The sequence below is a fragment of the Arachis ipaensis genome, chromosome B4 (assembly GCF_059453495.1).
Source record: "Arachis ipaensis isolate K30076 ecotype BB chromosome B4, ASM5945349v1, whole genome shotgun sequence".
NCBI lineage: Eukaryota > Viridiplantae > Streptophyta > Magnoliopsida > Fabales > Fabaceae > Arachis > Arachis ipaensis.
In genome coordinates this window covers 7,953,168-7,967,329 of record NC_142439.1, presented here as the reverse complement: position 1 = coordinate 7,967,329, position 14,162 = coordinate 7,953,168, and the positions used below count along the sequence as shown (strand labels likewise).

The 14,162-nt window shown below is 34.3% G+C and overlaps 2 protein-coding genes across 2 annotated transcripts; one reads left to right on the top strand and one right to left on the bottom strand.

The window, feature by feature from the left end:
- Positions 1 to 797: 797 nt before the first annotated feature.
- On the bottom strand, positions 798 to 1,422 carry LOC148566590 (uncharacterized). The gene is made up of 2 exons (XM_088484321.1): positions 1,117 to 1,422; positions 798 to 1,034 (listed from the first exon to the last, which is right to left on the bottom strand). The coding sequence occupies exons 1-2, from the start codon at positions 1,420 to 1,422 to the stop codon at positions 798 to 800; spliced, it is 543 nt and encodes a 180-aa protein (XP_088340447.1).
- Positions 1,423 to 9,359: 7,937 nt separating this feature from the next.
- LOC107637556 (cytochrome P450 71D8-like) lies at positions 9,360 to 11,989 on the top strand. The gene is made up of 2 exons (XM_088484555.1): positions 9,360 to 10,323; positions 11,335 to 11,989. Exons 1-2 carry the CDS (start codon positions 9,424 to 9,426, stop codon positions 11,548 to 11,550), a joined length of 1,116 nt encoding a protein of 371 aa, XP_088340681.1. The 5' UTR covers positions 9,360 to 9,423; the 3' UTR covers positions 11,551 to 11,989.
- Positions 11,990 to 14,162: the final 2,173 nt, after the last annotated feature.

Genomic DNA, 14,162 nt, shown 5'->3' with positions numbered 1-14,162 from the left:
CCAATACTTGGAATATCAGTTCCTTAAAACAATATTACAGTTAAACACAGCAGCACGCTAGTACTCTTTTTCCTACCCCGAGATTTTTCCCAAAGAGAGGTTTTGCTCGAGGAGGTTTTAATGAGGCTAGCTTACCTGATTTGAATTTGTACAGGTACTACATTCAATAAATGTTTCCTTTATATTTTTACCAAATTCTTATACAATAACGCCTTTGCCATACAAGAATATGCTCATTTCTTAATCTATTATAACAACGTTGTTACTTCAGCAAAAAAGATCTATTTCTTCAAACTAAAAGTCGCATTAGATGACGAATGCGCAAAAACTATGTTAAACATCGTTTAAGAAATACAGCCTCATAATCAAATCCTCTTTTATCAGAGGTATGAACAACAAATTAGGAACAGATAAGGCCTAATTTGACAGATAAATGCAGTCAGCAAAAATTCCATACTCAAAACAGTCTAAAACATCAGTTCTTACAAGGCTTTCACATATCATGTGTCAGAAGAAGCCTTTCAAAAACAAAACACAATTAAAATACTTAAAATAAAAACATCTTTTTCAATCAGCTAAGTTATCATCGCCTTCCTCGGCGACCTCCTCATCATCCACCAAATGGCCCTCCCGAACTACCTTACTCGGATCCATGGCAGTAAAATTCCCATCTGGCACCATGAATTTTTCTTGGGTAACAGCACGCTCGAAACCCTCGGCAAAAGCGTCCAAGATCTCTGCCTCTCGGCTAGCTTCCATCTTCTTCATTTTTAAAGTAACCTCAATCATCTGTTCACTCATAATAGATAAATCGTTCTCCTTTTTTCCAGAGTTTCAACATCTCTTTCATGATTTTCTTTCTCCAACCTTAATTCTTCCTTAACTACGTCAAGTTCTTTTTTAAGCTTACTTAGGACAGACTCTTTTGATTCCAACTGCCCTTTAAGCACATCACTCTCTGCAGCAGTCCGTAGCATTTTTCTATGCTTTTTCTCCTGACTCCGGCCTATGCTGACCAGCCGAAACCCTAATACCTGGTGCACAAACACAACTCACATAATAAATATCATAGCTACTACATATTCCTAAGTAAAATGTGCAGCAAGCAAGCCTCGCCTGCATGAATTGATCAATACCCACATCCCCAACCTCATCAATACGAGACACATCAGAAGCAGCCTGAACAACTTCGTCTGCCACAACATTAAAAGGAAAATTTCTATCCCATACAGACGAGCCGTCCCTCCCGTCTTCAAAAACATGAAGTCTTTCTTGCTTCACAGTGAAACTCGATAATTCATCAAGTTGAATTGCCTTATCCTTTTCTTCTGCATCCACGATAACTACCTCAGACTTCCTCTTTTTGAAAACAATGCCTTTCTTTTTCGGTGGCGGTTGGTTAACCTCAGCCTCACCTTCCATTTTTTCCAGATTTGATGAAGACCCTTCGAAATTTTTTACTTTGAAACGGGCCCTCAGACTTGATGCTGAAACCCCGGGATACTTCCCAGCTGCAAAAACAAAGTACAGTTAGTACGATAAATAAGTACATCATCAAAATCTATTGAGATAACTTACGATCCCTCACCAAAATAATTCTTGACTGAAGTTCTATTTTCATCCCAGGGAAGCAAATGTGAAATAGATATTAAACCACCCTTGCTGACCATTTCCATAAGGAAAGCTAATATACATTCATTCCTAGGAGTTATAAGCTCAGGGCCTAATATGTGCTGGGGTTGACAGCACCAATAAATCGGAAATTTCTCACCTAAGTGTTCATCCAAATAAAATGGAAATTCTTCGTCAACCGTTTTTACTTTAAGAAACATTTCCTTAAAATATTTGAAAGAGGATTTGTATAACTTGAAAACAGAAAATCCAGGGGTGCTGTCAGATTAACCTAGAGCCCCTTCCAGACCCCTTTGGCTTGAAAAAGGCTAAAGAAAAGTTCAATTTCTGGTTCAATTTCAAGAAACTGTATCAAAACTTGAAAACATTTTAAAAATGCCCACCCATTCGGATGAATTTGGGAGGGTGCACAGTTCATCTGTTTTAATACATCACACTCAAACTTTGTGAAAGGCAGTTTAATGAAGAGTTCCTCAAGAACACAGCTATACATAAAGAAGTTTTCAAAATCTTTCTTCCTATGAAACACACGATCCATGCGATTGCATGGCAGCAACTCAATTCGAAAACCAGGCCTAATAATCCTGGATAAATTCACCTCACTAACACTCCCCTTGTCAACAAAAAGAGAGGCTCTTATCTTAACATCATTGTCTACCCATTCGTAAGATTCATCATCATCAACCTTAGGCAAAACCTTCACTTTCTTCTCAACCATTTTTCCTTTTTGAAAAATCAGAAAGTAACTAAAAGGTTAAAGAGTATTTTTACTAACCTCTTTGAGTCATTCTCTTCGTGTCTCTGGAACCAGCAATAGTTAAAACCACAACGCTTTGTTTCAGTAAGTGTAACTTGAATTAATTCCAAGCCATCCATTCAATAAACCATTCAGTTCCACAATAAATCCCAACCCTTCATTAAAACCCCATTCCAACGGATACAAGCCTGCTTAGGAAATTGCACCATTTTTTTATTACAGTTAACATTAAATGGCACTTATCACGGCTTTTCCAATTTCTTAAAAAAAAAATAAAAATAATAATAATAATAATAAATAAATAAATAAAAATAATAAAAGTTTAACTTCCTTTAATAGCCAATGAGACACGTTGATCTGGGGGCTCCCTCACGCCGAGCTATAATTCAGATTCATAAAGCTCAACCTGCCTCATTTTAAACCAGGCTAAGCTTGGGGGCTGTGTTATGACCGTTATACATCACTGGAAAGTTATAGCTCGGCTAATTTTCTTGTAACCGATATATTAACTTCGTCGAATTATGATTATAAATGATTTGTTCAATAACGTCGGAAAGGGTATTAAATCCTCTTATACGTCGGAAAACGGTTATCCTCGTTCCCTAATTATAAAAGAGAACTATCAGAATTCAAAAGGTAGGTCATCTTTCCAAGATAATAACTCTTCTCATAATTCTCATCAACTGACTTGATCGTCGGAGTGCTTTTTGCAGGTGCTCCCCCTCCTGTTTCATTTGGTGACCAAGGCATATCCTGATTCGGATAATAGGTTGGCCAACTCTCGCTGGGAAACAAGTTATAGCTCGGCTAAGGCAGGATATAGCTCGCCTGAACCAGGCAAGAACACAATCAATTAATCAAATAGCCGATCTTAATCGGAATCTGACCACTCAGATACAATCTCTCTGTCAAATTGCTGATCTAACTCGGAATCCGACCACTCGGATATAATCAATTAATCAAACAGTCGATCTTAATCAGAATCCGACCACTCGGATACAATCTCTCAGTCAAATTGTTGATCTTACTCAGAATCCGACCAATGGATACAATCATTTAATCAAATTACCGATCCGATACCGACCATTCGGCACATATCAGTCAAAATAAATAGCCAATTTTACAAAGAATCATACTACTCTGAACTAATCGCTCAAATAAATTGCTGAGCAATACTCGAAAACCGACCATTCAAAAATTATCAACAGCACTGCCGATCATTAAACAGAATGCGGTTACATCAATTTTCATCAAATCAAATAAACCGTACCCCAATTACTCGGCATCTCCATAAACTCGGTCAACTCGGCTTTTCCTTAACATTAACAAACACTATGATATGATTTACCCATATCCAAAGCAATTTTGCTAAAAAGCTACTGATAACATATTTATATACCAATAATAACATGCAAAAATCATGAAGCCAGAAGCATTATAAGTCATTCCAAAAATAGTAGCAAAACAAAAAAGTCTCAAATACAAAAGCTCAACACAGGAGCAAAATAGTTTACCAACAAAATCAATTATCCAAAGAACAAACCAAAATCCAATTGAACATTTTCATCTCCTTGCTCAGCAGCACCATCATCTTCGACCAGAACACCGTCCTGCATTATCTTACCTGGATCCATCGCTGAGAAATCCACCTTGGGAGCTAAGAATCTCGCCTGAAGGGAAGCCCTTTAAAATCCTTCAAGGAATGAATCGAGAATTTCTCCTTGCTTGTTTTTCTCTACCTCCTTCAGTTGAGCAGTAACCTCAATTACACGAGTACTCAGAGCAGATAAGTCAGATTCCTTCTTTTTTAAATCCTCAACATCCTTGGCATAGCTATCCTTCACCTCTCTCAAATGCTTCTCAACATCAGCTAACTTCACCTCAAGCTCTGAAATTTTAGCAGTCTTTACAGCCAAATCATTCCTCAAACTCGAATCCTCCTTTTTCTCAACAACCATCCGATGTATTTTTTCTCGGCTACGGCCTAAACTCGCTAGCCGTAATTCCACCACCTGAAACTTATACATTATCACATGAGTATTCCACAAAACAGCAAAATTTAAAACCATTACTCAAAAAAAAAAATACCTGCATATACTGATCAATTGCAACATCCCCAACCTCCTCAGCTAAGATGACATCGGACGGGGTCTGACAGACCTCATCGACATTGATCATAAAAGGATAATCCTTCCCTCAGAGAGAGGAACCCTCACTCATCTCAACGACGTCATGCAATTTTTTCTGATTCTCATAAAACCTCTATAACTCCTCTACTGAAATTTCTAACCCTTCATCAGAATCTTCTGACAGATCAACCACGTCAGCCTTTCTCCTTTTTAGAATCACCTTCTTTCTCTTCGGCTTCGGCTTATCAACCTCGCCAGTATTGACCTTTTTCTGCCTTCGACGTGGACCCTTCCTTATCAAAACCCTTGCTCCTCACCCGAGCTCTCAAACTCGTAGCAGACACACCTGGGTACTTACCCCCTGGAAAGTAAATAAAACAAACAAACATTTCAAAAAAACCTCAGACATGATACAACAACCAAAATTCAAACTCTTACCCAAATAAGCAATAACAGCAGCCTTATTCTCCTCCCACTGCAACAGATCATAAACTGAAATCAACTCCTTCCGATCAACAATCTCAGTCAAATACTCAATTATGCACTCATCACTTGGAGTTATAATTTCAGGCCCTAGAATATTTTGAGGCTCCGAACACCACTAAAGAGGAAACTTTTCCCCTAAATACTCGTCCACATAAAAAGGAAAGTCACCCTCAAAGTTTCTCACCTTAATATACATTTCCTTGAAATTCTTAAAGGAAGATTTATATATCTTAAAAACGCCAAACCTCGGCGTAATGTTCAGATTTACCCAGCCACCTTTTCACACGCCCTTCTCCTGAAACAAGGAGAAAAATAGCTCCACTAATGGGATTTTTTCCAGAAATTTCATAAGAATCTCAAACGCACGCAGGAACGCCCATCCATTGGGATGCAGTTACGAAGGAGCGCAGTTCAACTGCTTTAACACTCGACACTCAAAATCACTAAACGGAAGCCTCACCCTCAGCTCTTCCAACACACAGTTATACATAAAGAAATATTCAAAACCCTCTCCTTTGCGGTAAACCCTATCTTCCTCTGAACATGGCAATAACTCCAAACGAACTCCAGACCCAGACCTCACCACTCTAGCCTTGTCTATCCCACTCACAGCATCGACATCCAGAAACAACGAAACACGACCCTTCACATTGTCATTTACCCAGTCATCAGACCAATCTATCTCCCTTTCAGTCTCCCTCTCATACCCCATTCGAATTCAGAAATGATGAAGATGAAGAACAAATCGAAATTCAGAATACAAGAAGAAAGGAGTTACACATACCTCTTTTACTCATTTTCTTTCCTCTGAAACCTTCAAATCCAACTTTAACTCAAACCACCAAACTGATTCACAAACCTAACTATTGGTTTTCCAATGCAGTAAACCAAGAGTTACATAACCCTTTGAACTCCACTACACCCACTACTAATCACATCAAATTGCTCCGAGAGACATTGGAAATGATAAAACACTTAATGCCATCATTACTTTACTCTCTCTCCTCATTAAAAACTGTCACTTTTACCATCATTTAATTTTTTAATTTTTTTTAAATCAAGCATCTTGAACTGGGGGCTCCAAGCCTAACTCACCTGTCGAGGTTATACACCTACTCAAATGGCCGATTTATGCTTCATTAAAAGCTCAACCTGCTTCGTTAAAACACTTTCCCAGGCTAAGCTTGAGGGCTATGATCCGGACGTTACAAATCCAACATCATAACTCGGCATTACCTATCATAACTCAGCATTATGCACGTCATTATTCGGCAAGCTGACGTTATAACTTGGCAGTTCGATATAATATCAACGGACGCCTTAAAACAGAAACGTCCTATGGGATTTTATCACCCCAATTATTACTCTTCAATTCAACGGTAAAACACAAACGTAACCGACTTATCTTCACCCATAAAAGGTATAGTCTTCTATCCTCATGGATACATTGAATTCTCAATACTGACTTAAGCTTCGGAGTACCTTTGCAAGTACACTCCCCCCTTGTTTCTTGCTCACGCTTCGCGCATTTGGACATTCCTTTGGAGTAAAGCTCGGACTTCCACAAGGCCCAAAGGTCGGCACTGCAGATAATACCTCGACGTCGACTCCCAGGAGCCGAGCTCTCCCTTCAGGTATCCATATAAGAACAAAATTGAAATCATAATTTGGTTGCTGATTTCTTAGAATAAATAACCATTTTAGTACAAGAAAAATTTTGTACTACACAAAATTCAAATTAATAAAAAAATTAAGTATTATTTTAATCCTTCATATTTGAGGTGAAGTTGTCTTTAATCTTTTTTTAATTTAAGATGGTCTCTCACAATATATTTAGGTGAAAACTCGGATGCAGTCAACTTTACGTTAAGTTGATAGATAAGAGCAGTTAAATGAATTAAATGATTTGACTAATTTTTTATCTAACGACTCTCAGTTATCAACTTCACCTGAAGTTGACTACACCTGAGTTTTCACCATATATTTAATATTAAAATTATTTTTTTGACAAATTTATTTTTTTATAAAATTTGATAATTAAAAAAACATACCATGTTTCTTGTCCCATCACCTCTTTCTTCTTCTATCATCTTTCTTCATCTTCTTCCACTATTTCGATCTCATTTTCTTCTTCCATTTTCACCCCTCTTAAGTCATCGAGTTATCGTCTGAGCTACCCCACTATGCCACTAATACTAAAAAGTTCTTTAACAAAATCTCTCCCTCCCAAGTCACCGTTTTCGGCATGAGAGTAGAGCCTTGAGAAGAAGATCGCAATCAATGAAGGAGGTCGCTTCTTCTCCATCCACCGCCATCACCTCCACGGCTGTTGTCATCCCTTTCTCCACTTCACTACAGTTAGAACGCTAGATGATGATGACTTTTTCTCCAACGACAATGACGATTGCACGTTCTTCGGCTCTATCATTGTTTTGATTTGGGATATTTTTAGATTGGAACTTAAGAAGCTCTCTAATTTAATCTTTATAGATGATTTAAAAAATTAATATTAAATATAATTTTAGAGACTATTATTTTAAAAAATATTATAGACAATTTTGATTTTGAATCAAATTTTAGAATCAAAACAATAATTATTCTTTAATAAAATGAGCATGTGTTAATAGAGTGTCTAACATAATCAATGAGCATGTATTAACTGGGTGTCTAAGGCTGCGTTTATTTACAGTGACGGAATACTGAGACAGAGATTAGGAGTAAGTATGGGTCGGTTCGAACTTAGGATAAAATTAGAATCGAACCAATTGAATTGTAATTAGTTCGGTTTGGTTCGCATTTATATTTTTTTGTGTATGCATGTATCCGAACCAAACCAAACCGATTAAGAACAGATTTGTTCGGTTCGAGTAATTGGGTACCCTATGAAACAAAAATTCATAAAAAAAAAAAACAAAATTTTTATCTTAAAAATTCTATAAATACAATAAACATGTAAAATCAATAGAAATAATCCAAACATGTTAAACACCAAATATATTAAAAACTAAACACATTAAAATCTAAACATATTAAACACTAAAGACATTAAAATCCAAAAATGTTAAACATCAAACACATTAAAGGCTAAATACAAAAGTTTAATAGAGAAAAACTCAAAATCATTAAAAGGCATATATATATATATATATATATATATATATATATATATATATATATATTTTTTAAATTTTTATTTTTTTATTTAATTAATATATGGTCAGGTCTACGGGTTGGTTCAGATTCTGCACCTCAAGAACCGTTACCCGAACCAATTATTAGAGAGAGTCATTGGTTTGGTTCGGATCGGACCCAATTACCCGTTGGTTCCAGAACCAATTTAATTGGTTCAATTTGGATTCGGATGGATAATCGGATACCCGCTACTCGTGCTTACCCCTAACAGAGACATAAAATCGTGTTTGGCAGATGAGACAGAGATACTGTGTCTAGACTCTAGAGACACTGAATTTGAATTAGTGTATTTTGTGTCCATCTTGACAAAAAGAATAAAGACACACTAACAAATAACACAATTTATTTTTTATTTATTTTTATTATTTGTATTAATATTTTATAATTATATTTTTTATTATCATTTTTTTTCAAATTTTATGAATAAAAAAATAAAAATAAATTAATTTTTTATAATTTATTCTATTTTATTATTAAATAAAATATAAAAATATTAAATTTTATATTTTTGTTTCTTATATTTTATTTTTAAACAAACGCAACCTAACCTAATAAGTTAGCCTATTGATATCAATTTACTGTCCCAATCACATAAATGCATGCCTAAGATATGACATTGGACATGCCATTAAAGAAAACAGCCCATAAATGATGGCTGGTAAACTTTATCAAATTTTGAACAATCATGGAGCAATTTTGTCAAACTGAACAGATTTTAGGAAAAGAAAAATATTAAAAAATTATCATAATTTATTATTTTTATTATTATTAATAATTAATATTTAAAAATATAAATAAAAAATATTATTAGATTACTAAACAAAAAAATTAAACTAAAAAAATTAAATTAATAATTAAGTAATGAGCAAAAATAATAAATTTTAATAACTATATGATATTTCTCTTATAATAAATCTTATAATAAAAATTAATAGATAAAATTATCAAAAAGATTAATATTTCTCTAACATTTGAAATTTTTTTAAAAAAGACTAAAAATTAATAATTTTTGTGATTTATAACCATTAATTAATATTATTAATATTTTTAATGGTATAAAATTATATCTAATAATATGAAAATACTCCAAATTTTAATAAAAATGTTGACAATTTCTCGATCTTTTTTATGAAGTCTCTGTAGAACTGTGGATATATGTATATGTACGCAGATGAGTACATTTCTTCACTCTCTGAACTATTCCTACAAATCCCATCTAACCAAGCAATGGAAATCCAATTTTCCTACGTAATCATCATCTCTATCCTCTTTGCAACAACCCTATGGCTAACAAAGAACCTAAAACAAAATAGCCATACCCAGAAACTTCCACCAGGACCATGGAAGCTCCCTCTCATAGGAAACCTGCATCAACTAGCATCAGCAGGTTCACTTCCACACCATGCTCTCCAAAATCTATCACTCAAATATGGCCCCATCATGCACCTAAAACTAGGTCAAGTTTCTGCTGTAGTTGTTTCATCTTCAGATGTTGCAAAAGAGATTATGAAAACACATGATCATGCTTTTCTCCAAAGGCCAGAGTTTCATTCTGTTGCAATCTTCACCTATGGTTTAAAAGATGTTGCTTTTGCCCCATATGGTGATTATTGGAGACAAATTAGGAAAATGTGCACTTTAGAGCTTCTAAGTTCCAAGAGGGTTCAATCTTTTGCCTTCATAAGGGAGCAAGAAGTATGTAACCTCATAGAATCTATTCATTCATGTGTAGGTTCTGAAGTTAATGTTAGTGAGAAAGTGTTTTCTATGGTTAGCACAATAGTTTCAAGGACAACGTTTGGTAAGAAAACTAAGGATCATGAAGAGTTTGTAGGTGTGGTTAAAGAAGTGGTGAAGATGACTGGAGGGTTTGACTTGGTTGACTTGTTTCCTTGCCTTAAAGTTGTGACAACGGACAAGGCGAAAATGGAGCTGCATAAGAAGCAGGACTTGATTTTGGAGAATATTATCAGAGAGCATAGAGTGAATATGAAGATGAGATCCAAAGAAGGCATGGTGGTGGGAGAAGAAAGGCATGAAAACTTGATCGATGTTCTGCTCAGGATCCAACAAAGTGGAGATCTTCAAGTTCCACTTAGAGATGACAGCATTAAAGCAATTATCTGGGTAATTAGTATTGTTTTGCTTTATAATCTTGCATGCTAGTTGTGGATGCCACCGTTATTTTTTTTAATTTGTTTGAGTTTAATTTTGGCATATGAAAAACCCGGACAGCTTTGATGAGTTGTTGTATTTGTGTGTCGGATACATTTTATATATGATATTCATCATATTCATTGGATACGCACATTTGTTGAATGTAAATTTTTTTAGATACACTTAAATATCTTTACGTATCAATATGTTCAGCCTTATTCTTGAAATAAATTTAGAAATAGTATATATTATTATTTATTAAAATAAAAAATATTTTAAATACTTTATATAATTAAAATAAGACACTAAAAATAATTAAAAAATTAATTTATAATTTAATATCATAAAATACTAAAATATTTTTTATAGGAATATAGTCAACATTTTTTCATTAATACCAAATATCTATTTTTATATAGAAATTAGCTAATTAGTAGCCAATGAGTAATAGCTCAAATGGCATAGTCTCCCCATACTCAATTAAGAGGTTGCGGGTTCGAGTCTCCTATCTTTGGTAAAAAAAAAATTAGCTGATTAGTAATTAATTTTAACTAAGATAACAATATGTTATCTGTACATTAAAATTAATTATTAATATAAAATATGTGTTAAAATATAATTATATATTAAAAATAAATTAAATTATACATGTATTAATATATATAAATATATTAACCACTAATTTTAGTATAAGAATAATATTTTTTTTATAAAAATACGAGTCAATTTATTTTACGCAAGAGAAAAAAAAGGTGAAAAACATGGTATTAATGAAAAGGGAAATGCTAGTTAAACAATGACCATTTTGAACAACATGAATAACCACCAATCAAATAAAAATACATTACATCATATTTTAATGCTATTAATTAAATTTACTCTTTTAATCCTATTAATTCATATTGTTCACACATTGTTCAAAAAAGTTGTTGTTTACCTATACTTTTCCTAACGAAAAACATGTTTTTGGCACCTATTTAGGACATGTTTGCGGCAGGGACCGATACTTCATCAACAGTACTAGAATGGACAATGATGGAATTGATGAGAAACCCATCAGCAATGAAGAAGTTACAAGCTGAAATCAGAGGAAGGGAAACACTATTACGCGAGCATGACGTGGAAGAACTTGTTTACCTAAAGTCAGTAGTCAAAGAAGCATTAAGATTAATCCTAAACACTGGGATGATGCATTGAGCTTCAAACCGGAAAGGTTCCATGGCAGTTGTGTTGATTTCAGAGGATCGAATTTCGAGTACATTCCGTTTGGTGCCGGAAGAAGAATGTGTCCAGGAATTTCCTTTGGTTTATCAAATGTTGAGTATGCTTTGGCTAAGTTGCTTTACCACTTCAATTGGCAAGTTCCAAAAGGAATCAAAGCACAGGATTTGGATGTCAGTGAAACATTTGGATCTGTGTCTGGAATCAAGAACAATCTTTTATTGGTTCCCACTCCATACATATCATGATATGAATATGAAACATTGAGGTGTTTATGGGAAATAGATAATAGGTTGGGTGTGGGTGATGTTTTCTACTTGGATGCTTTAGCAAGAACATTGTTCTAATATCATTATGTTCAATTTGCAATGATACAGCAAAATATAGAAATAAAAAATTAAAAATTTGTATAAAATACGAAAATAACTGAATAACTTTCTTTGAGAATTACAACTTTTTTCTTTCATAAGGAAATTATAATAACACTCTTTCTTGACGAAAGGAAAATACACCTCTCTTTATACATAAAAGAAAACCTCTCAAAAAAATTCTTATATTTTTCTGTCAGGATGACTTCTCACTTCTTGTTTGATGCTTATTGTTATCTAATGAGATTACTTATTTATATTAAAATTCTTCTTACCTTAACCATACAACAATAATTGATGAATAATGCGTATTACTTTTCATCGTTAATTTTCAATGGCTTATAAGTAGGAAAATTTTTCTCCTTTCAATTTTGTTTGACTTTGTTTTCTTAACTTTTATAATTTTTTTTCCATAAAAAATTAGCTTTATTATTTTTATAATCTCCCACTTAAAGCTAATTTTGGTAAATTTTTAAAAAATTCTTGTTACTCATATGTTCGATAGGCCATATGAAGATCTACTCCATTCAAATTTTTCAGTGTTGATTGGTTTTGAAATGGCATCTGCTAGGTTATTTTTAGTGCGAATATTCTACATATCAACACTTCCTTCTTCTACTACTTCCCGAACAAAGTGATATTGTACTCCAATGTGTTTTGTTCTTGAATGAAAGGCAGGATTTCTTACAATGTACAAGACACTCTGACTATCACAATACATAGAAATCTTCTGTTGTTTGTGCCCGAGTTCTTCCATCAACCTCTAGATCCAAATAGCTTCCTTGCATGCTTGTGTAACTTGCCATATATTCAGCTTTTGTAGTAGATAAAGCTACAACAGTATGTAATTTAGATAGCCTGCTCACAGCTCCTCCTACAAGTGTAAACATATAGCCCGTAGTAGATTTTCGTTTATCAAGATCACCTGCAAAGTCTGAATCGACATATCCATTGACAATGAATTCTGATCCTCCAAAACATAATGCAATATTCGAGGTCCCTTTGATGCATCTCAAGATCCTCTTAACAACATTCCAATGCTCTTTACCCGAATTTGCCATAAATCGACTTACCACCGCAACTGCTTGAGCAATATCTGGCCTTATACAGATCATGGCATACACAAGACTTCCCACCAGTGATGCATACGGTACTCGAGACATTTCTATCCTCTCTGCTTCGGTACTAAGGCACATACTTGAGGATAATTTAAAATTCATAGGAAATGGGATTGAAATTGGCTTACATTCTTGTATATTGAAGTGTTGCAAGATCTTCTTCAAATAATTCTTTTGCGATAGCCAAATCTTCCTATCCCTTTTGTCTCGGTGGATTTGTATTTCTAAAATCTTGTTTGTTGGTCCCAAATCTTTCATATCAAACTCTCTAGCCAACTGTGCCTTCAATTCTTGGATTTGATCTTTGTTGGACCTACAACTAACATGTCATCCACATACAACAGTAGAATGATGAAATCATTATCACTAGACTTCTTGTAATAGGTACAATTATCTGAACTAAGTCTGTTGTATCCAAGGCTAATATTAAAAGAATCAAATATCATGTACCAACACCTTGGCACCTGCTTTAGACGGTACAGAGATTTAGTTAACCTGCAAACCAAGTTTTCTTTTCCTTGTCCTTCAAAACCTTCTGGTTGGAGCATATATATCTCTTCTTCAAGTTCTCCATGAAAAAAATAGTCTTTACATCTAATTGCTCTAGATGTATATCAAATACAACACATGTAGATCAAATACAACACGTATAGCCAAAATTACTCTAATAGTAGTTAGTCTTACCATTGGAGAAAATATTTCATTGAAGTCAACACCTTCTTTCTAAGCATATCCCTTGACAACCAATCTTACACGATATCGTTCCACCTGATCATTACTATCTCGTTTGATCTTGTAAACCCATTTGTTACCAATGGCTTTCCAACCTGCTGGAAGTTCAACAAGTTTCCAGGTATGGTTCCTATGTAATGCCTCAATTTCTTCTTGCATTGCTGTCATCCACATAGAAGCGTCTGGATTACGCATAGCCTCCATAAAAGTTGTTGGTTCTCCATCTTCTGTTAGAAGACAATATGCATCATGGCTTGTCAAAACATAATTTGAGTGCCACGGTGGTGTTCTTCTTTGTCGAGTGGATCGACAAACTTCTATGTCATTGGCTTCTGCTTCTTATTCTTCGTGCTCTGGTTCTGCTTTAGAA

Bases quoted from the DNA above. Each gene is read 5' to 3' on its own strand.
- LOC148566590 (XM_088484321.1), bottom strand. From the start codon at position 1,422: ATGGAAGGTGAGGCTGAGGTTAACCAACCGCCACCGAAAAAGAAAGGC. The intron at 1,035-1,116 runs GCGAGGCTTGCT...TTTGTGCACCAG, and splicing joins GTATTGATCAATTCATGCAG to GTATTAGGGTTTCGGCTGGT.
- LOC107637556 (XM_088484555.1), top strand. From the start codon at position 9,424: ATGGAAATCCAATTTTCCTACGTAATCATCATCTCTATCCTCTTTGCA. The intron at 10,324-11,334 runs GTAATTAGTATT...GCACCTATTTAG, and splicing joins GCATTAAAGCAATTATCTGG to GACATGTTTGCGGCAGGGAC.